This window comes from Branchiostoma belcheri, unplaced genomic scaffold, assembly GCF_001625305.1.
Source record: "Branchiostoma belcheri isolate BF01 breed outbred unplaced genomic scaffold, Haploidv18h27 scaffold29, whole genome shotgun sequence".
Classification (NCBI taxonomy): Eukaryota; Metazoa; Chordata; class Leptocardii; order Amphioxiformes; family Branchiostomatidae; genus Branchiostoma; species Branchiostoma belcheri.
Window position 1 is genome coordinate 1,562,875 of NW_017803898.1, and position 25,348 is coordinate 1,588,222.

General features: G+C 39.8%; 3 protein-coding genes and 1 non-coding gene across 4 annotated transcripts; 1 reads left to right on the forward strand and 3 right to left on the reverse strand.

Moving 5' to 3' along the window:
• Positions 1-1,697: 1,697 nt before the first annotated feature.
• On the reverse strand, positions 1,698-3,547 carry LOC109473071. The gene is made up of 3 exons (XM_019772979.1): positions 3,439-3,547; positions 2,639-2,782; positions 1,698-2,264 (listed from the first exon to the last, which is right to left on the reverse strand). The coding sequence occupies exons 1-3, from the start codon at positions 3,518-3,520 to the stop codon at positions 1,966-1,968; spliced, it is 525 nt and encodes a 174-aa protein (XP_019628538.1). The 5' UTR covers positions 3,521-3,547; the 3' UTR covers positions 1,698-1,965.
• Positions 3,548-4,213: 666 nt separating this feature from the next.
• Positions 4,214-4,286, forward strand: Trnaa-agc. Its single transcript has one exon. It is a non-coding gene; the product is annotated as a tRNA-Ala (tRNA).
• A 68-nt stretch (positions 4,287-4,354) lies between these two features.
• LOC109472931 lies at positions 4,355-13,664 on the reverse strand. The gene is made up of 5 exons (XM_019772796.1): positions 13,379-13,664; positions 7,902-8,056; positions 5,534-5,620; positions 5,116-5,275; positions 4,355-4,503 (listed from the first exon to the last, which is right to left on the reverse strand). Exons 1-5 carry the CDS (start codon positions 13,524-13,526, stop codon positions 4,355-4,357), a joined length of 699 nt encoding a protein of 232 aa, XP_019628355.1. The 5' UTR covers positions 13,527-13,664.
• Positions 13,665-14,821: 1,157 nt separating this feature from the next.
• LOC109472932 (beta-1,4 N-acetylgalactosaminyltransferase 1-like) lies at positions 14,822-20,758 on the reverse strand. Its single transcript, XM_019772798.1, has 10 exons — positions 20,621-20,758; positions 20,104-20,249; positions 19,588-19,694; positions 19,433-19,473; positions 18,832-19,015; positions 18,007-18,194; positions 17,406-17,546; positions 16,843-17,071; positions 16,267-16,374; positions 14,822-14,832 (listed from the first exon to the last, which is right to left on the reverse strand). Exons 1-10 carry the CDS (start codon positions 20,756-20,758, stop codon positions 14,822-14,824), a joined length of 1,293 nt encoding a protein of 430 aa, XP_019628357.1.
• Positions 20,759-25,348: the final 4,590 nt, after the last annotated feature.

Here is a 25,348-nt window from a genome sequence, read left to right on the forward strand (position 1 = left end):
TCTCTCTCTCTCTCTCTCTCTCTCTCTCTCTCTCTCTCTCTCTCTGTGTGTGTTTGTGTGTGTGTGTTAAGATTCTCTGTTATTTCTCTGTCGGCCGGATGTCCCTGACATAAAAAAAAATCATTTCTGATGTACTGTGGCTCTTGCTAAGTCTGTAGCACATGTACAGGCCGGTTACCTTTGAGTCTGGAAATTAAATTCTAAAATGTAATATAAAAGGACCTCCATTTTTATAAAAACAATTATGTCGAAATTGAGTTCTGTTACAGTACGCATACATGTGCCTTTTTAATATACCACTCCCTACACCCACACATGACACGTGTAAGTAATTATTTAATATCGTCTGTGGAACTTCCAAAAGCAGCAGCAGAATTGCTTGGAGCGGAGAGAAAAAAAAGTGAATTTAGGTCATTCACGCGAGTGACCAATAGCCTGGGGCCTGTGGTACCATTGTATTTGTATACTGGGGCTCCTAAAGAAATATTTCCTAGGAAGCGAGTATGGGAGGCACCCAGGCTAAGGGAAGAATGGTCGAGCAACCCTTATTTTTTATATTTTGTTTTAGTAAATAGAAATGCTGTCCTTCTCTCTCTCCCTCTCTTTCTTAGGTCGAATTTAATACTTTAGACGAAGCATAACAACCTGGCTTCGGTTGGGGAGATAAAAGAGTATGTAAGGAGAGGGATGGGCTCCACCTTTCATTGGCCAGAGAAGTATCCATTAGCCACCGAATGGACACTCCTCTAGCCAATGGATACTACCTTGCCACCGTATGATCTGCTTTGAGGTTACACTGGACCTATACATTCTAAAAGGCTATGGGCTTTTTTTATCGTAAAGAAATGGCCATGGCCTATAGAGTCACCGGTAGCACGTTGCCACCAGTACATAGTACCAAGTAATAGAGACTTGGTGTCCGTCCATATGCATGTAGTATGTAACGTGTGCCTCGACATGTGATGGCTAAACACGTTTTCTTGCACTGAGTATTTTCAGATGTTGCAAAAATGTATGTTTCAAAGAAAGGGGGACATTGGTCTTATAGGTATATTAAAAATATTGAACTAATTTAAAACGATGAAAGTGCTCAAAAAATCTTATATTTATTTAAACGCACACAACAAAAGTTCTCATTTGATACAAAATATCACATGATACTTAAACATGGCACAAAATATGAGTACACATATAATATACAAAATGTATACAGAAATGACTTGCTTTCCACAAATGCTATTCACAGCGTACATACAAATACCAAAAATAAACAATACCAATAATTTTCTCATAATCTCATATTCAATTTTCTCATAAACTAAACAAAATTCCTTGTTTTCTTTGTTACAATCCTAAGAATATCCTTTTTACGTGAGACAACAGATTTTTCTTGCAATGTACGATTACTATATACTAGTAGGTACACTAGCTGCGGTCCCCTTTAGCATCGCAAGAGGGCGTCCTTGTATCGCTACCAGATTTAGTCATGGTATATTTAGCTTCAGGATGGCTTTTTCCCCAAGAGTACAAAACAGGCACCGTATAATCTCCCACACTATCTAGGCAATACAAAATAATAAAAAAAGTATGTAACTAACCTTCGGGTTACTACTAAGGGGAACTACTAAGATAATCATTGAAAACTGCTGTTGAAATAGCTAGACTACATGTACGTATATTTCAGTTTTTGTTTGTGTTAGTTAATTCTTAACTCGCCAATCTTCACTGAGCAGAAACTTTGGGGGCGGAGGGCGTTATAGACTTCTTGGCACTTCTGACCAATCTTTATTGATGCCTAGGTCTGCTGAAGAGAACAGTTCGGCATGCTATCTCTCTATTTGCCCGATTTCTACTCTTTCCAGGCACCTCCCGAAGCCTGGAAGAGGCTATGCTCTATCAACCTCATGACATTGTAGTAAAATACCCACATACAAAATACACATAAATATGTATATATAGAGAAAGTCAGTTAACATCCACAGACAAAGCCACTCCTGAGTCCGGCGTCTGGACTTGTCTTTTCTCAAAACCTTTCCTAAAGCCCGAAGCCCCGCCTTTTACAGGGTGCAGCGTCCGGGACCGAGTGGGACCGAAGTAGACTTCGGGTTCTGCCGACGCCGACCGAGTGGAGCCGAGGTGGACGCCGGTGTCTGCCGAAGCTGTCCGACTCTGATGACCCGAACTGTTCTCACTCCGAACGCCACTTCTTCTGCCATTAGAACGTCCGTCTGTGATCTCACTCTTGTCCAAACTCACGTCTTCTTCTGCAATAGAAAAATTATCATTAAAAACTGTAATATATATAACTAGAAAGGTAACATTTGCAAAGCAAATGCATAATGTTTACCTTCCCACATGGTCTGCTCTGTTAATTCTGACTCAAGCCCAGAGCCATGGTATCAACCAATCAGAGCACGGTTTACATATTTGCATATCAATAATTTTGTGTCCGCCATTTTGAAAAATGTTCGAAAACTTTTCGTCTTAGAACTTTTACCTGTCATGATACTGTCTGCAACCTCTTATGAACTTTATTTATGTCCACCATAATTTTTAATTAATGGAACGGGTTTTGAAGTTGTTATTATAAACCTCCTTGATTTAACCTTGAACTTTATTTCGAACTTTGAACTTTCACCTGTCATGACGCTGTCTGCGACCTCTGACCCGGGCACCTTGGTGTGGACGGTGGTTTTGACCACAGGGATGTCGGCAGCGGTCAGTTCTGACGTCTCAGACTCGCCCTCCTGTGGCATGGTCACTCTCAGGGCCTCTACACCGTCTACGGGAGGAACAGTTTAACTATTTTAGCAGGTACGGATTCAGGAGTCATATAGAAAGGTAGCATTTGCAAAGCATATACGTAATATAACGTTATAACGTTACATGTACTACATAATATTTGCCTTCACATGGTCTAGCCTAACAAACTAACTTAACGTTACATGTACTCTGTTTATTCTTCTCAAACATCATATAGAGATATATCTCTCTTGAGATATCTCTATATACTGTCCTTGCTTAAACAACTTCATGTGTCCATAATATATATACAAGCGATCGCTCTCTTTGTTTACATGATATAACGCTTACATGCGAATTACTTTTTAGTATTTGAAGCTATATGCAAACTATCAACCAACCGTCACCCGCTTTTTGCCTACCGTGACGTCAATGCGATCGCCCCTTGAACTCTACTGCAACTTGCTACATAATATAATTCCAAGTTATGCGTGAATTTTCAATGTGATTGTCTAATGCTAATCACCATTGAACAATAACGGGGAGGGGGATTTTGACTTTATAGACTTTTTGATGGTACTTCTAACCAAGAAGTCTCTTTTAATCCTTCTTGTTACCAAGGAGATTTAAGAACCTGATACTAGTATTTAACCTTAACTACTATAACCTCCTTGTTCTGACCAATGTCTGACTTACTTGCGACGTATCCCAGGTTGAGTCTGTAGAGTGAGTTGACCAGCTCGTCCAGTAGCCGCTCGGCGTCCGTGCGACAGTCCATCCACCGGATCAGGCAGTGTACAAGCCGGTGGGAGCCCAGTCTGGGGGAATAACAGATAAGAAAGGTAAGCAAATGTGTGTGTGTGTTTGTGTGTGTGTGTGTGTGTGTGTGTGTGTGTGTGCCCTCGAAAGTCTAGGGAAACAACAGATACGTAGAAAGGTGACATTTGCTAGGTGACAAATGCTTAATGCGTACCTTCAGTTGGCCTGGCGCTCTACTGCTCTGTTCATTTCTACTATTTATTACCATAAACTACATTTGCAAAGCGAATGCGTGATGTTTACCTTTACATGGTCCAGCCTAACAATTGCTGTTTGTTCAGAAACACATTCATGTACTTTTTTGTATATGGTGAACAGCCCCTGCCACTTGCTACATAATGTAATCCAACACCACAGGATGGTAACTGGAACTGTAGCAGACTATAGTTCCAGTTACCATGGTGACAGCCTTCTGGTCCAGGTCATTGACCTTACGTGTTCGAAAAAGAATGTTTTTATTTTGCGATGGTAAACATAGTTAGTTGTTATCCTTATTTCAAGTCCAATATACCGCCGCTAAACGTGGTCTCGTGGTGCTGGTTTACGCTTGGTTCAGAGTCAACTGTCTCTCTAGGTATTTAATCAATTGAGTAAGCGTTTTTCCTTCCATGGATACATTGTAGCTTGGATACTCCGACGGTTTATGTCAGCAGGGGATGTAGCTCAGATGGTAGAGCGCTCGCTTAGCATGCGAGAGGTACGGGGATCGATACCCCGCATCTCCAAAATATTATTTTTACATTTCACAGTTTTTTATTTATCAATTTTTAGGAAGGTTGAATTTTTAAGGCTTCTACTCAGTATTTTTTACTGACCTGTTTTCCCGTTTACACGACTCGATGACGCGTACGGGCACGCCCAAGTCTCGCGGCAGCGCGGCCCAACCCAGAGGTCTCGCGAGAGCCACGTGATAGGACACGATCTTGAAGATGTCTATGAGATCTGTAGTTCAGGAAAATAAAGTTAAAACTTATCAAGATAAAGTTGATACATAATCTTACGGGAAAATCATGTTAAAATGTATGTCGATGAAGGTTATACATCCTGGTAATGACAGAGATACACAAGAAAACAATTACTTAAGCAACTGGATTTCAAAATCTATCCAGTTGCTTGAGTAACTGTTTACGAGTAAAGATCCAGATCGAAGTCTTTGTCAACAGAGACTCTGATCAGGATTATGTTAATGTGTTAGGATGATTTCCCATTTACAAATTCTAAGTTTCAAGTTCAACTACTAATATGTATCTAAATTTAAAGTGACACGAAATAAAGTTGAAAAGTTCCGTGTTGTATGCAAATATTTCAAAATCTCAGATCGGAATCTGTGCTGGTAGAATCACCAATTCTACCGGATCATAGTCTCTACCCTGACATACATTAGCTTTAAAATTTCAATGAACCTGAGTGTATCTTTTAATGTTTTAGTAATATATTCCGTTCGCAATTGTAAACTCTGTACGACAAACCAATTCAGGATACTTATAAGGGAGCCCTGCGATTTTGTACCGTTGGAAGGGACGAATAAAACTAGTAAATAAAATGCCGCTTTACCTGACATGTTTTCCCCTATCGTACCCTCCAGTAGCTCTGCCAGATACCCCTGGTGAGCCCCGCAGCGCGACCTGAGCCCGTCACAGAACGCCTTGAAGGCGCGGTCTCCCTTCAGCTTCAGGATGTGGAGAAACGCTGCATTCACTGCAAACTCTGAGCTCTGAAAAACATTAATGGATTTAACATTAGATGTAGCCTCTCTTTGTAAGTCAGTCTCAAAAGCCTATGTATTAAACTGTGCATAAACAGGGTGATAGTGCGTTCAGGGCGAAACATGCAGAGAAAAGTCGTTAAATAAGGTCAATTTCAATGAGCTACGTGTACAGTAGGGGCATCATCACGAGATCGCTTTAAACAATGTTTAGAGGTAGATGTTCAAAGGCTGGGTGTAAGAAGTCGTTCGGTGTAATGTAGCCACAGAACAGCCACAAAACGCCTTGAAGGCGCGGTCCCCTTTCAACTTTAGGATGTGGAGAAACGCTGCTTTCACTGCGAACTCTGAACTCTGTAAACATGCGGGAAAAGAGTCGTTACATTTAAATACAAAATACATTAAGTCAATAACGGGTTTTATCTCATAGTTATACGTTGCTTTAAACATAAGAAAGTCATTTGGGACTAAGAACATTTTTACTACATTTTGTACAACCCATAGTAAGACTTAAGTGTTTCAAACGCATAACAATGAAACTACGTGTGTGCCAAAGTTTGTGCTTTTGAACAATACTACCCTAGAGAATCCGCACCAGAGGCGTAGCCAAAAATTCTTAGTTTAAAGCTTTATCACTTTGGACTATAATAAGATAGCCCCACAGGGATGATATCATAAGACAAGATAATCCCATCCGTCGTCGCTTCAGTCAGTACCATTGACAGGAGGCACACTGATACACAAAGGGAACATTTTCCTCCATATCCCTACTGTATTACACCGCCACCTACCCACTAAGTAGTCTGTCTCACTCATCATTATTTGATACATTCAATAATGGCACGGCTTGTTTGATCTTAAATCCAAATCACACAAAACGTAATCCTTTAAGCTATTCAAGCTATTGGCTTTAGATAGAGCGTAACGAAGCAAAGAATAGCTTAGGAAAATACACCTTGAAATGATACTACCACAGGGAGGTAATTTAGTTAATGTATCTTTCAGACAGGTGTGTTTGGATGCCCTCATTTTATTTAGGACACAATCATCTTTTTAAATCTCAAACCGGTTAAGCCATGCGAACGGAAAAAAATGCAACATTCGTGTAGCAAATATGTAGCTTACACGCAAGGACGGGTGTAAGATTTGTGCTACATTTGTATCTTCTTTTACAGCGAAGTTGACAAAATACTCCGATAGATACAATGTATCAACTTGAAGTTTCGTGGCATATCGCTTGCCACGCTAGATCAGTGGGTCTTTTGTTAAACCGTAGCTTCAGGTTTTCAACAAAGGCATATCTAACCTCAAGATCTGAGTTGCCCTAATTTAGTCCTTAAGTATAAACAAAGTGTTGAAAGAGACCATTGAGGGAACATCATGATAACCTGTATTGGATACACACAGTGTCTAGTTTTGAACGCATCTGTCGCTTGTCTGGTGTCACATGTTGGGTCACGATGTCTTTCCCAGTCTTAGCAACAAACATACAAATATTTAGGGTAAATAAAAGCAGTTTATTTCCAAATACAAGCTGGGAAAATTGAATTCTCATTGGGTTATGTTGATTTGTTGTTTACTTCGCCAAGGGGCTGGCCAAATTCGTATTGTAGTATGCATCGCAAATTGAAGCCATTCTTATGCTACTCATCATCTGTAGAAAAGACTGACTTAGATCATTGTCAGCAGTTAATTGGTTGTACCGCAGCCTGCTTAAAAATTCTACGACATGGTAGGACAACTTTACTCTCCAAGCAGAGGTTTGGTTTATTTTTGGCGTATTTTTAGGCTTATTTATCGGGGTTTCTTTTTTGCACTGGAATCTCTTTTCATTGGGTGAAAAAAATTCCAGTGCAAAAAAGAAACCCCGATAAATAAGCCTAAAAATACGCCAAAAATAACCCTAAACCTCTACTTGGAGAGTAGCACAACTTACGAAAATGACCGAATATGACCGCACTGTAAGCGTAAAGGGTGTTGAACCGTACGTTGTTTACTGTTCAATCAATTGTGTAGCGGTTTTATTGTGATTGTATCATTCTTACCAAACACATAAAGGTAAATCCGCCGGGTTCAGAACAGGTCGTGGGACAGAGAAAAGAGATTTTGTTTTGTTTACATTCGTGCACCAAGGGTTGGTTAAACCAACAAACGCTACGGTTGCGTCAACCGAAGGGACAACGACATATACACTGCCAAAACATATCAGCCTATGCAAAATAAGTTTGTTTTATTTTTTCATGCGTTTTAGAAGAACGTATTTTGTAACATCCATCGGTTGATGCATTCTAAACAATTTTAATATGGATGCATCTAAATTTCTGCTAGGAGTGATTCTGGCTTTTGTGCCATATCTGTTGTTGTAAGTTTCACGATTTGATGTACATAAACCAAATTGACAAATCACAGTCAAAGCGGCAGCTTATTCTTCAACACAGCACTTAAGCTACCCGATTGGGCATCGGTTTGAAATTGCTTGTAGCATAAGATGCAAATTCTAAGTCGCCTTTCTATGTAGCAAGATGGCTTCGTCTTGGATTTTACCTCCCAATAAAGATTTTGATATTGGCGATTTTAACTTAATTTTCTATGTAGTATGAGATCTTTCCTCCCATTAAAGACATTTCTAACTCACCTTTCTATGTAGTATGACTGCTTCGTCCTGGAAGTTGAGGACTTTCCTGCCGATAAGGAAACTGAAGAGTCTGGAGGGTTTGAGTGTGTTGAGTTCCCTCACTAGCGTACTGTGGTGACGCAGGAGGATGGCCTGATGCTCTACACTCATCGGGTCTGCAAAAAATAAAGCAAAAGACAGAAATATTTATTGACAAATAGAAATACAACGACTTTCGTAAAATCTAAAATGCTCCCATAGTCCCATCTCTGTTGTAGCTCTACACTCATGGGGTCTGCAGGGAATAATACGGAAATAGTTATGAATGTCCAGGTGGAATGTCGGGTCGTGTAGCGTAACCAAGAGGTCCCGGGTTCGAATCCTGTCATGCCATCGATATTGTAGCGTCGAAACGGTACCAAGTACATCCGGGCGCGAATTGTACTTTCTAACTGAGCCGCGAAACAGGGCAAGTATTTGATGGCAATTAGCATGAGCTAATCACTATTATCGGCTTGTAATGGCTAAGTAATGGTCCGTGCAGGATAAACTTAAGATAAAACTGTTTACATTTCTTGACAGTTAAAAATTTTCAAGGCCGTGTTAGTAAGCATGGTGTTGCTCGAACCCTGGCCAGGTCATACCAAAGACTTAAAACTTTAAAAGTTCTGCAGTGCGTCTTTTAGCTTTACGCATAGGAAAGTTTAGAAAAATATCGTGTACCTTTGACGCTGCAAAAATCCAAAGCCCAATTGTCAATTCCCGTAAAATGTGGACAAAACTACCATAACGTAACAAAGCACCCTTTTTGAATGTACAAATGATTATCAAACACAATATTGGAACATTTTTTCAGGTCTAAAGTGAATTAGTTTAAAAAAAAATCTGGGTACTTAGTATCTACACAGAGACCCAAACTCACCGTCCATTCCTTCTGCAGTTCGAATTCTCACTAAGATAGCGTCTAACGGATGAACACCGGTACATCTATACCCCATTCCCCGACACACTTCACGTGTATCCAAAACATCGTACTCGTGCCTTATATCAGGGGAGATAACCAATACAGTGTTCAAATAGGAAAACACATTAAAAACATTTCAATCTTAGAAACTGCATGTTACAGAATAGTTAAACCTTTATTGTTACCACTGATATATAGTCTGTACGTAATTTGCCGCATACATATAGGATGAAGTTATCCATAGTTACTTAAGACATTTACCAAGTATTCCTTAACGGAGTTCAAAGAACATACTTCAATGTATTCAAAACATCTTACTCGTGTCTTATATCTAATTCCTTGAGACATCTACCGTCTTAAAGTAGTTCAAAGAACATCAAAGATTGAGCGATGTTTGTTTTTCCCAGATGGGGATTCCTGACTAGACCCCCTGCTAAGGAAAAGGCGCGGAGTGAAATACTTGAAGACCTCAGCTGGTTTTTTAAAAGTTCGCTTAGGTGTATCATGTGGTATGGTGTTCTTGTGGTCAGTGTAGGTTGGATGTGGAATCTTAAGATTCTTGGTTTCAATCCCAAGCATACTTGAATGTCTGGCCCGTGAATAGTTAATCAGGTTTGTAAGACACTGAGTTAAGAGACTCTTTTTACACAACCAAGTCTTTTATTCAGCCGACGTTTCGGTGACCGTCTGTCACCTTCCTCAGGGCAATTCTGACTGGTTCACATTAAATGTTTTGCCCTTGTATGAATTGCACTGATACCTATTTTACACTTTACAGCTTACTCAACTCAACAAGGTGAAAATGGGTACTTAATTGTATCAAGTTTAAGTGAATGGCCTGGCCATATCTGTTGTGCGATTGGCATACGACTGATTTAAGTATGAGAACATTCTTGGGATAGTCGTGCTTTTTTGGCTAGGGTGTGCTCCGTAGGACTTTTTACAGTGGTGTTTTCCACCCTAGATTTTCTATGCTATGGTGTACTAGCTAGGACTTCTGTGCAGGCCTAGGGTTTTCCTTCCTTGGGGATTACAAATACTGACTTAGACAAACATGAGTAGTTTTACACATACAACATCAGGTGTACGTTATACTGATACTGTAGCAGCACATGAGTCACAAATGAGAAAAAACAACACTAGAGTATTTCTCAACAGCGCAGTTTTACAGTGATTCACAAGAACAACAACCTTGACATTTTCGGTAGCAACGCAGAACTGTTTATTTTCTTAGCAACCTTCCCCCACACCACGCAACATTCCGCGTAATACTGATACCAGCAGTTAACATTGAACTTCTACATGTATGTTTAAACTTTGGGGTGTTTTAAAACGACCCAGCGAATGTTGGACACGTTAAAAACAATTAAACTTGATTATTTTTGTACCTTACGAGGGCAATGACACTATAACACGGGTAGAAGAAGTGGAAATGACCGAGGTTGACACAGAAATTCTGTCTTTACAACAACAGCATTAATTGTTATGGTTTTGAACTCAAACCACCCGCGACGGACGCTTTGTTTTGCATACATGAAAGAGGCGGCATAGAAAAGTTTTCGTCTTATGTTCGCGACAGTTCAACAGAGTTTACATCACTTCCAAAGGTCTGTAACCTCTTTTGATTGTCATAGTTTACTTTCACAACATTGCAAGTGGAAAAGAAAATATGCTTTTGGATTAAGTTATGTCGCTTTGTTGTGAGGGCACATACAGGATGAAAGAAACGGTATACAGTAGGACTGTGTGTGTAGTACTTGTACGTGCTCCTGTAAAAGTGTTAAGGTACGGTATACACTAAGGAAACGGTATACACTGGGACTGTGTATCTAGTACTTGTAACTGCTCCTGTAATATTGTTTAGGTACAGGTACCGACTTAAACGTCAAGCACATGTATCAATACATTTTGGGGGGGTTAAGGTCCCTACTAAACGTCGATTGTAGTTGTACCTAAAATTTAAAAAATCTCATTTCAGAGGGGACAGATATATACAGAAATTCGACAATGTAGAACTTAAAATTAGGACAACGTAAGTGCTCTTGTTTTGTCCTGTTTTGGGATTACAAACATGTAAACCATTTCATATATACAAAGCTAAAATCCGCCTCCAAATAGACAGTTGGCCACGTGTATACTATAACTTACAAGTACAGGTGTCCCTAAACCACTGTACATGTGCATGTATCTTAACCTGTCCCTAAGGATTTTAGGTAAACAACATTAGTATTGTCCACAATAACAAGGTCATCTAATTAGGAAGAATAACAGTTTGCTGCCCCTCCTACTACAAATGAGGCATATCCACCCCACCCCTTATCCCACCTACACCCTTATTCCCCCCCATTCTACACAATACGGCAAAAACAACACCAGCAGCGCCCCTTTACAAAGTAGTAACAAATACATCGGGCTGCGTTTTGTACTTTCTAACTGGGCCGTATACACTGGGCAAGTATTTGGTGGCAATTAGTAAAGGCTTATCACCTTCATCGGTACTTAATTGCCGACTAATAGGCCGTGAGTGATAGAGGAAGTTTACAACTTTCGACAGTTGGAACATCTCAAGGCCACTTTTAATTGTTGGTGTAGTGACTAGCGGTACAGAGAAGTGACCAGGTGTTCGTAGGTTGTGGGTTCAAACCCAGACCGGGTCATATATATCAAAGACTGCTTTCTATGCTTAGCATTCAGATCTTATGAGAAAGGGTATGGTAGTTTAACGCACATTACTACCAGTGGACTAGCCCCCTGCTGTAGTGCTTGCACAACTAATTGTGTGGCCAAAGGGCTATAGAAGTGGAGATAGGCACCACCATATACACCGAAATGTGTTAGAAAGATTTTAACTTTTGACTCGGTATCTCAAAGCTAAAACAATGCTTCAGAGAATAGAAACACTGTATATCCATGTGCACGTTTGTACTATGATAGCAAAGCGGTTTCCTACAATGTAGTTATAGATTAAATACTAACATACTACAGATTCCTGTCCTTGGAATAGGTAACTTATCAATAATTTACAATACGGTAGTCCCCTTGGTCGTTTGTACCTTGAACTTACTTTACAAAAGAAATTCTACCTCAAGCTAAAAATAGAGGGTAGCTTACAAAGTAACACAATGTCGGCTACTGTACTGAGTAGAAAGGGATCCGTTAAATGTGTATTTATCATTGATAAGATCGCCCAGGTGGGCATGTGTGACGGACACTTGAACTATAGAACATCGAACTCTCATTAAAAAGTCATGGTGCTGTAGATACGACGCTGTTTTGTACACAAACATTGACGATAAGAATAGATAAGGTTTTGGGTTATCAAATTAGTTGATTAAATTATAGATTGATGCTATAAATGTAGGAACGGTATCATAATAAAAACGCAAGCTGCATATTAAATTTATAGAGATAGAACAAATATAGTGTAGATTTACTTCTATAATCGCATGCTGTGCTATTCAACTATATGATCTGAATTATCAACCATTTTAGTCATTATAGATTAGAATATTAACATTTAGCTTCTGTTGACAAATTAGGCTTTAACTAGTTAACTATGTTCCTGTGTCAAATATACTTTTGTATTTCTCTAAATGTTTGTAACGTTGTAAAGTGGATTTTGTGAACGTAGAGTGCAGTTTATATTGTAAGGGTGCCAACAGTATTGGAATGTGCCGTGTTCATTGTACCGTTAAGGTAACATTTGACGTGATCCGAAACGTCCGTACGTGTTTCCGGACTTAAGGAGAGGACGAGAGGAAATATTTGAGCACTTCACAAAACCCACAAACTTCTGTTCTCAACAACAAAACTCTCTTATAAGTGTACCGAAGGTCGAGTGTAGAAGTAGTCTGACAATCAAATAGTTTTAGGGAATGGGAAACCAACAACGTAACTGTCCACATGTTAGAAATTCCTCCAATAATTCTAAAAACCCATTTTTATCCTATACTACATTTTCATTCTCATTCTATACTACACACTTTTGTATTAGGTAGATTAGCCTTATGGAACTGTAGTTAAGTACCAGTAGTTGCCATAATTCGTACGTTGTACGATGTTGAGCAATAAAGTTTATTTGTAAAGCAATGGGCCACTGGGGAGATTAGTTTTAGCAAATAGAAAACCCACAACAGTGCCGGACCACTGGGTTCGTTAAAATAAAACAGAATCCAAATTTGTGAAGTATACACACCCATTCAGTATGAAGTGTATAGGTGTTCAGATGATTAGTTTTATGGAATGGACACATGTTCACTGGTCATGGGCAAATGCTACAGTTTTCTTTCAAAGTAACTGTACTAAGAGCACGTTAAAATATGAAATAGTCTAATTTTGTGAAATATACTCAAGACGTACGTCCCATTGAATGAAGGGTAAGTGTTCGAATGGGGAGTTTAGGTAATGAAAAACCAACATAGTGGAACACCACATGTTCACTGACCATTGAAGAATGCTACTGTTTTCTTGTTTTCTAGCAACACCAAGATCCCCTAAAATATAAAAAAAGTATAATTTTGTGAAATATACTCACGATGTACGACCCACTCAATGAAGGGTAGGTGCTCGAAGTCATGCTGGTGCAAGTCGTCCATTTTGGTGGAGTACAGCAGGTACCGCAGTCTGTCCTGCGCTCGGACATACGTCCTGCGATTCCCGGGAGTCACCCCTAAATGCAACATCGTCACTCTTCGTAGATCCTCGTAGATGGAACTTTTTGTCTTCGGATTTGAACGATTTGAACACAGACAAGTGTTTGCCTTGGTCTGACAGTGGCTGAAGAGTTTCAGGCCTGACTTTTTTCACGGCTTATTTACATAAACACGCCGCCTTAGAAACCAGTGGTACAGGGTGAAAGGGGCTACCTGTCGTGTAAGGAACCTACCATTATTGCCTCAAAAAGGTGTAAACGTTAACTCCATCCTTTTTATTCTTCTTTAAAATTAAGTTTTACTTAAGTCTAACTCAACAAGAGGAAAAGACGTCATCAGTTTAATATATGCATGAAAGTAAAATTATGGCAGAATGTAGATTATCACTGTTTAAAAATGGAAAGTTTTAATGATATTTTTGTTCGGCCCCCTTTTTGAGAGTGAACTGATCGTTGTACGAGGGGTAGGGGGTATTTGACACCGGTCGACCCCAGTCATTTGAAGGGGAACAATGCAAACAATGTAACAGCGGGCGCACAAAGGTAGCGATACGGGGCTTGTGTTACCTCCATGCGTGGTTTTGTGTTCGCGAGACGCTAGATGCCTGCGTTGCTTCGATACACAACTTGGAGGGGGGGGGGGCTCCTAGGTTGATGTATCCAGAATAGGTAATATGTTAAGGTATGATTCTGGATAATCCATAGGTATCCAAAAAACGTGTTTTATCCAGAACCATGGTCAGGCTTGCTTTATCCAAAGAGGTTTAAACCTCATTGCTTTATCAGGAACTATAGTGAGGAGCGTTTCTGGATAGTCCACTCGCGTATCTAAAACCGACTGCTCTCCCAGAACTTTGCTCAGGCACGGTTCTGGTATAGTCCACGCGTATCCAGAACCGTGATTTATCCAGAACTATGGTCAGGCAAGTTTCTGGATAGTCCACGCGTATCCAAAACCGTGCCTGTGGGGCAAACCTACAGTTCTTGGATACGCGAAGACTATCTAGAACCGTTCCTGATCCTAACCCTTACCAATTCAGGCATAAAACCATAATTCTAGATATGACACGGTTCTGGATACGATGGGTGTGTATGGCTAAAGGAAAACTCAGTAGAAAAATTCCAGGTCTTGTGAGTTCAAGTAAAGAATTACTTAACGAATGGCGGGATAATTTTACTCCCCGGCGACTTCTTATCGGCAATTTCACGCCTGGTAAGCATGAAGGGATATACTTAAAGCCCGTTAGGACATTTAATATCCACAGCTTTTGTGAAATAATAAACAAAAAGGCTTCTAGTTGTAGAGAGGGAACTACGGTAGTTACTTTACCCTGTATCTGATGGTATGTCGAAAGAGAAATCATGCGTGTAATTCAGGACTCAAAATTCATAAATTTATCATTTTTCATCGTTACTTAAAGCTTATACAAGTGTCTTAGGCAAGCGATAATATAGTCTTTTGTTGAAGCTATAATACGACTTGTAAAAATAAATTCAGTTTCTGGTATTGCCAAAGGTATTTGTAAACTCAGCTAGTCATAACATGCAGAAATAAAAAAGAATGGTAGATCTTTTTAAACTTTACTTTGATAGCCGAAATTTCTTCCTCGGAAAACAGTTTAAACCACACCAATACAATGATCCTTCACGCCCCTTGGTTTTGATTGGAATAATCCGAACATGATCCGCTTCATCTCATTGGCTTAACAGATCTGCGTCACTGACCCGGATGTCAACAAAATGGCGTCGTATTCCTAATGTGATTTCGAACGCGACATTGATACTCCTGTCACTTGTTCTGTGGGGACAAAAATAAGTCTGACTTCATTGAAACTCGCCGTAGTTCGGTGAAACCATGCGTAACCGTTTCTAATGTGGTTCAATGGTGTTAGGCTCCAAGAATAGACCCCGGGAGACCAGTCTTTTATGCGTTGCGATTACATGACACTTATCCTTAATTGACTTAAGACTCTAAAAAGACTTAAAAGACTCTAAAGCGGTTTTTAAAACCAATCATTTCTATAGCACAAAGCGCATTTATATAATTTACTAAACTAAAAATTAGCGCATAGTATTGCTAAGGCATTGAGAAAGGCCTTCATTGCACCAAACACAGGTGGTAACTACAGACTAGATGCTTGGTGTACAATTGGAAGAAATATCTAATTATAACGCCCTTTTCCCTGGTCTATGACTATGTGGACAGGTGGTCACTACAGACTGGTTTCTTGATGCTTGTGTCAATGTTAAGAATTATCTAAGGCACCACCAGAAAGTGGTCACATTGGCAATGCAGGTGGTTATGTAAAAGTGGTCACTTGTACAAGCTTGACTGTACTGAGCTTTTGACTAATTTGCATCATCCTTGTCTAGCTTTTGTTTCCTTTTGGACTTCCAAAAAATTGTCTCAACTTGTTTTGTATATCAATCAATAGTTCTTGCTCATAAACCTGCATTTCTGCATAAGTTCTCTAGATTCACTGACGAAAGGTAGTGGATACTACCTGAAACGTCTGACCTTTTCCAAAATTATATCCATTTTCTTGAGTAACTGCATTTCGGCGTATCTTATTACCTGGATGTCTAAACTTCACCGACGTTAACTGTACTAGCACTTCGTTCCACCGACGAAAGATAAAAACCACCATCGACTGGATTACATTTATAGTAGCTATTCGTTGTACAATTCTCTGAGTCGGTGAACCAAAGGTGGCATTTGATATTGAACTTGAAGTACTCATATTTCCATTGCGTTTGTTGGTAATCTTCACCTTGGTAACGGAAGACGTTATATTCCATCGTTTGCGTTCTCCTGTGACCAATTCTGACGTCATCACAAGCGGCCATTTTGAGTTTCCCCATCGCAGCTACGAAAAACTCTGTAAACAAAAAACAAATAAACAAACAAAAGTATAAACATGTTGTTATACCTGTATTATAAACTGTTATAGCTCGCATATATTGCACCAGAGCCATCAATTGATAAATAGTTATACTAAATCCCTCCTACTATAAAATTGCAACATGATGATGTAACCCAACACTAGTTACCATGGTAACAGATATCTGGCTCAGGTCATTGACCTTATTTGTTTGGAGATGAAGAAGAGGAAGAAACTGAGCAAAACAATGTGGTTTCCGTCGGTAAACATAATGTAGTCTAGCCTCCAGGCTATTTACTTACTCAAGCAACTGGTTATGATTTTGGAAATGGTTTTTGCTCGCTTATAAACCTGCATTTCTACACAAATTGTCTAGAGTCACTGGTAGTGGATACTACCTGAAACGTCTGACCATTTCTAAAATCATATCCAGTTGCTCGAGTAACCGTTGTTAGGCGTGCTTACGCGTGTGTCCGTGCCTGGTATACTTCGGGTCAAATCCAACCGCGCGAACGCTGTCCGTTCTGGCCATGAAGAAGTTGGTGACTCTGGTGGAATAATAACACCGTGGAAACCCCGGGACTTGTCCCCAGTGTCGGCGGTCGTGTATGAGCAGGCAGTCGCCGTCTCTGTCGCCTGGGACGACCGTCATCTTCGTGTGTTTCACTTTGCCGAAACCTGCCTTGCCAGAAACCTACACAAACAATAACACAAACTTTATGAAGTAAAGACAAAACTTTCCTTCCAACACTGGAATGAACCAGGGACTTATCCTAAATTTTCGGCTGACTCTTTCAACCTTGTTCACGGAATGGACTCGTCTACTCTTGGAACGTGACGTCAGAGACACGTGAGTAGTGGGTCATATGTGCCAGATACAGAGACGGGGGGCGACACAAGTTATCTGGCACGTATGACTTGCTACTACGGTCACGTTTCTCTGACGTAAGTCCTTGGTTCATTCCAGTGTTGGAAGGAAAGTTTTGTCTTTATTTCAGTTTTTTCAACATGAAGCTATTGTAACTTACCAAGTCCAAGGTTGTATTGTCCAGAACACTGGCCAGTCTTTCCAACTTTGTCCTCTTGCCGAACACGAAGTCGTCATCAACCCAGACCAAGTAAGGCGTGGTCACCTGTGAAACTGCCAGGTTTCTACCCGCAAACCAACCCTGGGGGTTAAGATGGACATTTTTAAAATGAAATGTTACACAAATTAAGCCAATATTAAAGTCATTTATATGCTGGTTCTCAATAAAACATCAAACGAAAAATCACAAATATCTAGCTAGGCATCTATTACATTGCTATCCTGTGTCAAAGCCTGCAACAATACGCCCCCCTGCAGTTCCAAAGAAAGTTGCTAGCAGCTGCAAAGTTATGTCACCCCTATCGGATTTTCGAAGAAGTTCTTTTGCAATGCCAAGGAAAGCCACTAGGGGGGCAAAAAATTCAATAACTTTCTTTTATCTTCGTTGTACTGTGCTTAAAGTGGTTTTAGCTAGGTTACGCGTGCCACTGTATTTTGTGTGATTTTAGATTCGTAGCTACAGTCAATTTCTATTCTAATGTCTACTGACATTATGTGTGCAAATGTGCTTCTTTCTGCAATAAACCAAAAATGCCACTTACTAGAGCATACGGCATCACAAAATGGTCCACGTGATCTGCCTGAAGGTTTTCTATTGGACGACTGTCATCAGCCACAATCACCCGGATGTTGGGATAGAATGCCCGGATGCTGGCCAAAAGAGCCCGGATGGAAGCATACCGGAGAAAAGTTTTGGTGATCACGGTCACTTTGGACGCGATGTCTTCGTCTGTTTTTAGAGGACAGAATTTCAGTTTTGGCAACGTTATTCAATATTCTAGGAAAGTGTTATTCAATATTCTAGGAAAGAAATCAGTTAGACAAAGGTAATATTTGCAACGCAAATGCATAATGTTAACCTTCGCATATGGTCTGCTCTGTTAATTCTTACTCAAACACATTCATATATGGTGACAGGAGTGTACATCCCTCTTGCTATAAAATTGCAACATTATGTAACCCAACACCAGTTACTATGGCGACAGACACCTGGTTCAGGTCATTGACGAACCTGGTCCAGGATCGTAGAGATTTGGAACACTGGGAGGTTGGATACGTACAGGGATGCTCGCTTCGTACGTCAGGTACCTAAATTTAACTATTGATAGATAACAGTTATGTTTTACCAAATCATTTAAATTAAATGTATATTACTATGATTATCATTTCCTGCCCATGTATTGTTTGCTAATACAAAATGACAATGGTGTTTAATAAAAGATATTCATAAGGTTTTAAAACAGTTCTGAACTCTTCAACTAGGTGATTTACCATTATGTATTAAACTACAAATTAACTAATACCTATTTCTATTCTGCGTGCCCTTTTTCTCATACTTTTTCTTGAAATTATTAAAAAAAACTTACTGATTTCTGTTGCTCCGACGTCATACACTGTGTTGGAGTACACCACATACTGGAGTTGGTGGTTAATCTTCGGTAATTTTCGGCTCCGAATGGTCAACGACTTCTCCCCGAGTCCTTCCGAATGCACTTCGGAGACTTCGGCCGTGACGTCAAGTATTCCATACTTAGATGTCACCAGTTGAATCTATTACGAAACAAAAAGGAAACTGAAAGGAATTCTAATGACAGGTGTTCAAAAACTCGTATTTCCCAAGAACTATCGTAGACTGGAACTTATTGCCACCAAGCACAGTAGGGGCATCATCACTGGATAGCTTTAAACAAATCCTGCAATTAAATGTGCAAAGATTGAGTGTAACAAGTCGTTCGGTGTGATATAGCCAGCTGCCGCCGCGCCGCGTGCCTGCGAAGTTGGTGTGTTACGCCAAAGGGCGATCATACCGGCTATACAGATACAGATAAAGACTGAGGTAAATTCCTATCAAATTTAACTGGCATGGGTTTTATTTTATTAGATTGCTTATTTATTGCATTAATGTATACATACATACATACATACATTCATGCAGTTGTCAAATATTTATCAAAGAAGTAAGTCTACCTTATATTCCAGTCTTTCTTTTGTATCCAACACTTCAAGACCTGAAAATGTTGAAATATGATTATTTTCCCCATTCCACGTCTTGCTTGATTAAGTCATTGTTTTAATCAATAATGAGTTTTTTTCTCTTTGACAAATCAACAAAATCTTCTTACCTCGGATCGCAATGGTACCTTCCGGTGCGACTGTTAACCCTCTGACCGGGTAACTTAGTGGGACCGACCCTTTTACTATGTACAGTTTTTCTTGTGAAGACTCGAGTCTGGGTGATAAAATCAATGCAAAATCTTTTAGATCTTATTTCAATCAATCAATCAATCAATCAAATAGTTTTATTCATAAAACAAGAACTTTGCAGCCATATGCTAAATTACATCTTATTGTACATTGACGTTCATTAACATTTACATGAATATTAACATTAATATGGTTCATAAAGTCATTGATATACAGTGTATCTATGTTGGATTGTCAAACATATAGCACAATTTTGGTGTAATTTTGGGCCGATTATGGTGGTTTTCTATGACACTACAGTGAAAAGTTTGGTTTTTGTTTATCTTCGCTTTTGGACATGACATTGTCATGAAGTTTTGGGTTACAGATAACTTTTAGACCCTCTAGCAGCTTGTTTTGTAACTACAGGGACATTTTTGTTGAAGGCATGTTACCTTTTGTGGTACTTCTCGAGTTGCTTGACTCGGCGTCGGTTGAACGCGCTCCTTTCCTCGGTATCTATCGCTGCGTACATGCTGGACATGGATTTGGAGCAGTCACATGTGTGTTTCTGTCGCAGACGACTGATGAAGAAAAACTGCTACATAGGTCATACAGTATTAATATTAACTTTGTATCGTTGTAATCTGTATAGCTTGGAAATGTAAGCACCCTCTATTGCCGTATAGTGCAGTTAAGTCTCCAATTTGAAAAAAAAGCTCCACAAACTATACTGCCCTGTTTATTCTTATTCAGACACATTCATGCATATGGTGACCAACCCTTCCAACTTGCTACATACATACATACACCACAGATTGTTGCTACAGCGCCAGTTACCGTGGTTGCAGACGTCTGGTCCACGTCATTGACCTTATGTGTTTGGGGAATAATAACAATAATAATAATAGTAATAAGAAACAGAGCAAAAATAATATGTTTTCCTCAGCGAAGGTAAACATAGTTAAGTACCTCAGCGTTATATTTCTCCATGTGACCGTTCCTTTTCCTTGTATCGATGTAACCATTTCCCTGGTCCCCATGCTTTGTTGGTTCAAACTTTTTCCTGTGATTGAGTTTATATACCGTGTAGAGGCGACGTGGTGCCATTGGTAGAAGAAAAGCAATGTCCCAAAACACACCACGACTAGGAGTCTACACATGATGTCTCTATTGTGTGCTAACTTGTGGCAAGTCCTGATCAAAATTTTACATGTGGTTGTAACGTGAAGCATGCTGTAGATATGGCTTGTGCTTTACTGAAAAAATAATGAAAAAAGGGTTACTTTATTGCATATTCATGCCCCACATGGGCCAAATGCATGCACTAGGTTAGATACCTTAGGTACAAGGGATCCAAATAAAGTCGAAGGGTAGGAGGAACAAGTGTTACATTACTGTGATACGTCTATATCTACAGGATCTCGTCTCTCTTTTTGAAACATGTATGAACAAATTTACCTGGTTTTTCATTTACATCGTAGTGCTTGGACGTCATAATATGTTTGGACAATTCTTTCGATAAGTGCGCATATTTCTGTTCTTATTGTAAGGAACTTATAAAGGATTTCTGCAAGTATCTGTATATAAGTTGGTATAAACGTACAACTCAGCTAAGGTGAGTTGCTATGATCAGGGCTTACCATGGACGTTCTATAGATAGAACGCACTAACAAAACTGGTTTGTCTACTGAGCGTCCCTCGCAATGAATGCGTGACGTCAACATACCATGACCTTTAAATGGGTGTTCTAAAGGTCCTTCACCACCTTTAGTTTATTGATGTTTAAGATATTCTAATTAATAGAATTAGACGTTCCAATTAATTGTGTATCTGTGTCAATATAATTGTAACATATAGCAAGGGTTCTAGTTGATATCTAAATTGTGAATGTCTAGCAGAATAAAATCTACAACTAGGGGATTTTGACGGTAACATGTCATTTTAGCCCCTCCCTCTTTTGTTCAATCGCTCAACACCCGTATAATCATTTAAAAAATCTAAAGTTAACTTCGGAATGAGTTAACTGAATAGTACAGAAATTGCAACGACAGGTGATCCACCTATCGTAGGCAATACGCCCCAGCCTCTACCAGGCATCGAGAAGCGGCTGGAAAGAGTAGAAATTGGCCAAATAGAGAGAGGGAGTTGGTTCGCTCGAGAGTACATTCTGCCACACTCTCCAGCGGACCAACTCCCCTGGCATGTTATCTCTCTCTATTTGGCCAATTTTATACTCTTTCCACCCGCCTCTCGAAGCCTGGTAGAGGCTAAATACACCCCTAAACCTGGATCCAAACTTACCACAGTGACGGCAGTGTGGTAGGACAACAGTTACACACGTATGGACGTTTGCTTGACGTTCACATTCATATCGCTAGAGGACGCATAATACATTGTATGTGAAAGGCAAGGCAGATATATATGTACGTGCACATCATTTGGGGATCTAGAAAAGGCAGTTGTTTGCTGTGGGAGTGTATGAAATCTGTGTGAGTGTATGGAATCTGCATGGAATCTTTTCTACGGACAAATAAGCTTAAAGGCATCTAATGCAGTTTTTAGGGCTTGGAAACCCGAATTTTCAATATCTTCTGTTCTTACACCTACAACTGTCTTCACTTCAGAAGGAAGAAGCTGAACCTGTACATATTACTAGTGCGTATGTAGTATACTATAGATGTAGTAATATATCAGGCAGCATAAACATACAATAAACGTCATTCATTCATTCATCCATTCATCCATTCATTGAGTTATTCATTACTACTGCATTATGATATCATAGATAGAGAGATTACCATATTGCAGGGCTTGGATTTCTCGGAAGCTATGTCGTGATGTGGTGCTATTAAAACCAGTCGTTATACGGCTATTCCGTATGGTTTATGATCCGTGAATAGTTCGCTCTACTTCCGCAGTACGTGACTTCTCTCCAAGCAGAGGTTTGTAATCTCCAAGCAGATCCTAGGGTGGCAAAAGACAGTACTTAGTAAAGTCAGTACGTTCCCCTTTTTACCGACATTTTAGCATTGGCCCCAGGTACACCTGCGCATTACTCACGCGTCTCCGCATCGGGACCTGTAGTCTTAACCACAGTTTATTCTTAAGAAATTTAGCCCCTAGTGCTGCTTGTATCTGCGGGTCTCGTTGTGAGAGTGTCATACATTTTCTTTTACACTGCCCTTTATATAATCAACAAAGAGTTACCCTACTCAGCAATCTCCAGAATGTGGTAGGCTTTGATTTTGATGTTTTCAATATGTCTGAACAATTGTTATGTGATATTTTACTTAGAGGATTACCTGATTTATACTATGATACAAACTGTAATATCTTGCTAACCACTCAAACTTATATTGTTGATACCAAACGGTTTGTACTCGATTGATTTATCATATAGCCTACTAAACATTTCCTTGTACTATTTAACGACCCATCCCAACCATTTGCTGTTCTCTGTTTTTTGTTATGTATTGTAATTGTATTCTATGTTTGGTGGTGAGGCTAAAATTAGCAACAGCTAGAGTACCTCACCACCTTGTCTTGTATTGTCCTTGTTGAATTTGCAAATAAAAAAAAAAATAAAAAAAAGACAGTATCAAATCGGCCAGGCAGTATCAATTGGGCTTTGGTGGCACATTGGACCCTTTCTGGCCAATGGATACTACCAGGCCAATTTGATACTCTCCTTTGCCACCCTATGATCTGCTTGGAGATTAGAATTTTGGGCTTTGGCATATTTTAATATGTTTACCGAAGGCAAAAGGGTCAATGGTAATGGTCTAGTGTTGGGTTACATCATGTTGCAATTTTATAGCAGGAGGGATTTATACTCCTGTCTGACCATATAAATGAATGTGTTTGAGTAAGAATTAACAGAGCAGACCATATGCGAAGGTAAACATTATGCACTTGCCTTGCAAATGTTACCTTTCTAGTTCGTGACTGCATGTGCGTGGCATGACTTATGTTCTTGTCTGAACAGTGGCGCCACATAGCGGAGACAAAGGGACATGACAGGCAAGTCATAAATCAAACAATTCCCCGAGCGGACTGTTCGGGATTTCTGCGAAACCCTCATCATAATCTCGTGATTCAACGTTATTAACGTTATTAACGCCGAGCGGATATTGTAGATGAAGGTCTTTCTAGGAATAAGGCTATATGAGGCCACACATAAACGATTGCTTGATTTACAGCATTGGGAATAAAACATGTAACACAAGAGCGATAAAAAATCCAGCTAATTTCTAAAGAGAAGATTTTGCTCAATAGATTTCCTTTTTAGAGACATTTAGACAAATTAAGATTGACGTTTACTGTATACTGACAAAGGGAAATCGCACTCCACTCATATAGACAGAAAGCGCTTGATCTTCTTCTTATCTCGTTGATAGACTAAGTGTCGAGGAAACAGGTTGTACTAGTAATAGGTGCAGGTGGTCGGTCAGCATGAATTCGGGTTTGTAGCAGGTGCATCCAAAGGAAAGAAGTTTCTTCTTTCCTCCCTGATACCACAGATTAACCAACACTTCATGTCACACATTCCTACAGTTGTAATCTAGATAACAACCCACCTTAACATTTTAATGTTTCGAGGTGTAGAGGAATAGGGTTTTGAGATTATGCTTTTTTCTAATTTTCACGATGCTGTGTTATAGTTGACATCAATACGTTGCTTTTCATAGGTTTTTGCCTCTAGAAAATTAGGATACGTTCGGAAATGGCATTGACCGTTTCAAATGACAGTTTAGTAGACAGAAACATTATGCTTTTTAAAAAATTTTTCACGATGCTGTGTTAAAGCTGCCATCAATACGTTGCTTTTCATAGGTTTTTGCCTCTAAAAAATTAGGATACGTTCGGATATGGCATGTAGTTGTCTGCGATGTGGCATCGACCGTTTCAAATGACCGTTTACGAGACGGAAATACTGAGTTGTGAGTTACAGGTGGTCCGCCCGTCAGGTTCTTTCTAGAACTAGAAGCAGGTGCATCTAAGGGGAGGAAGTTTCTTCTTTCCTCGCTGATACCACAGCTCATTAACCAGCCCTTCATGTCACACATCCCTGTAGCTGTAGTCTAGATAACAACCCACCCCAACACCACAAGGTGTAGAGAACTAGGGTTTTGGAATCCGGCCCTTTTTCATTTTTCACAATGCTGTCTTATAGTTGCCACCGATAATGTGACGGGCATCAAAATGTTGCTTTTTGTACGTTTTATACGTTTTTGCTCCTGCAAATGTCAGCGATATGGCATATTTACGAAACGGAAACACTTTAAGTTACTGTTACAGGTGGTCCGGCCGTCAGAGTGTTTCTAGAACTAGAAGCAGGTGTATCCAAGGAAGGAAGTTTCTTCTTTCCTCCCTGATACCACAGCTCGTTAACTCACACATTCCTCCAGGCGTAATCTCGATAACAGGCCACCTCTGGTGGTCTCTCTCCGACCGGAAACTCCCAATTATCCACAGTTTACAACCCATCGATCGTTACTGACTAACAGCCACTCTTGGCAGGTGCGTAAATGATCAACAAGACACTTAAACTCGCCCTTTTGTTGGTAAGCTGTGTACTTAGGTGATTTCGTGCGTGTGAACGTGGGAAAATGTTAGATAACTGCGTCAATGTGTCATGGGGACCGAGTAAAGTTTGGGTGGAGTGTGGCAACTTGGAAAGGTGACCACTTGGATGGG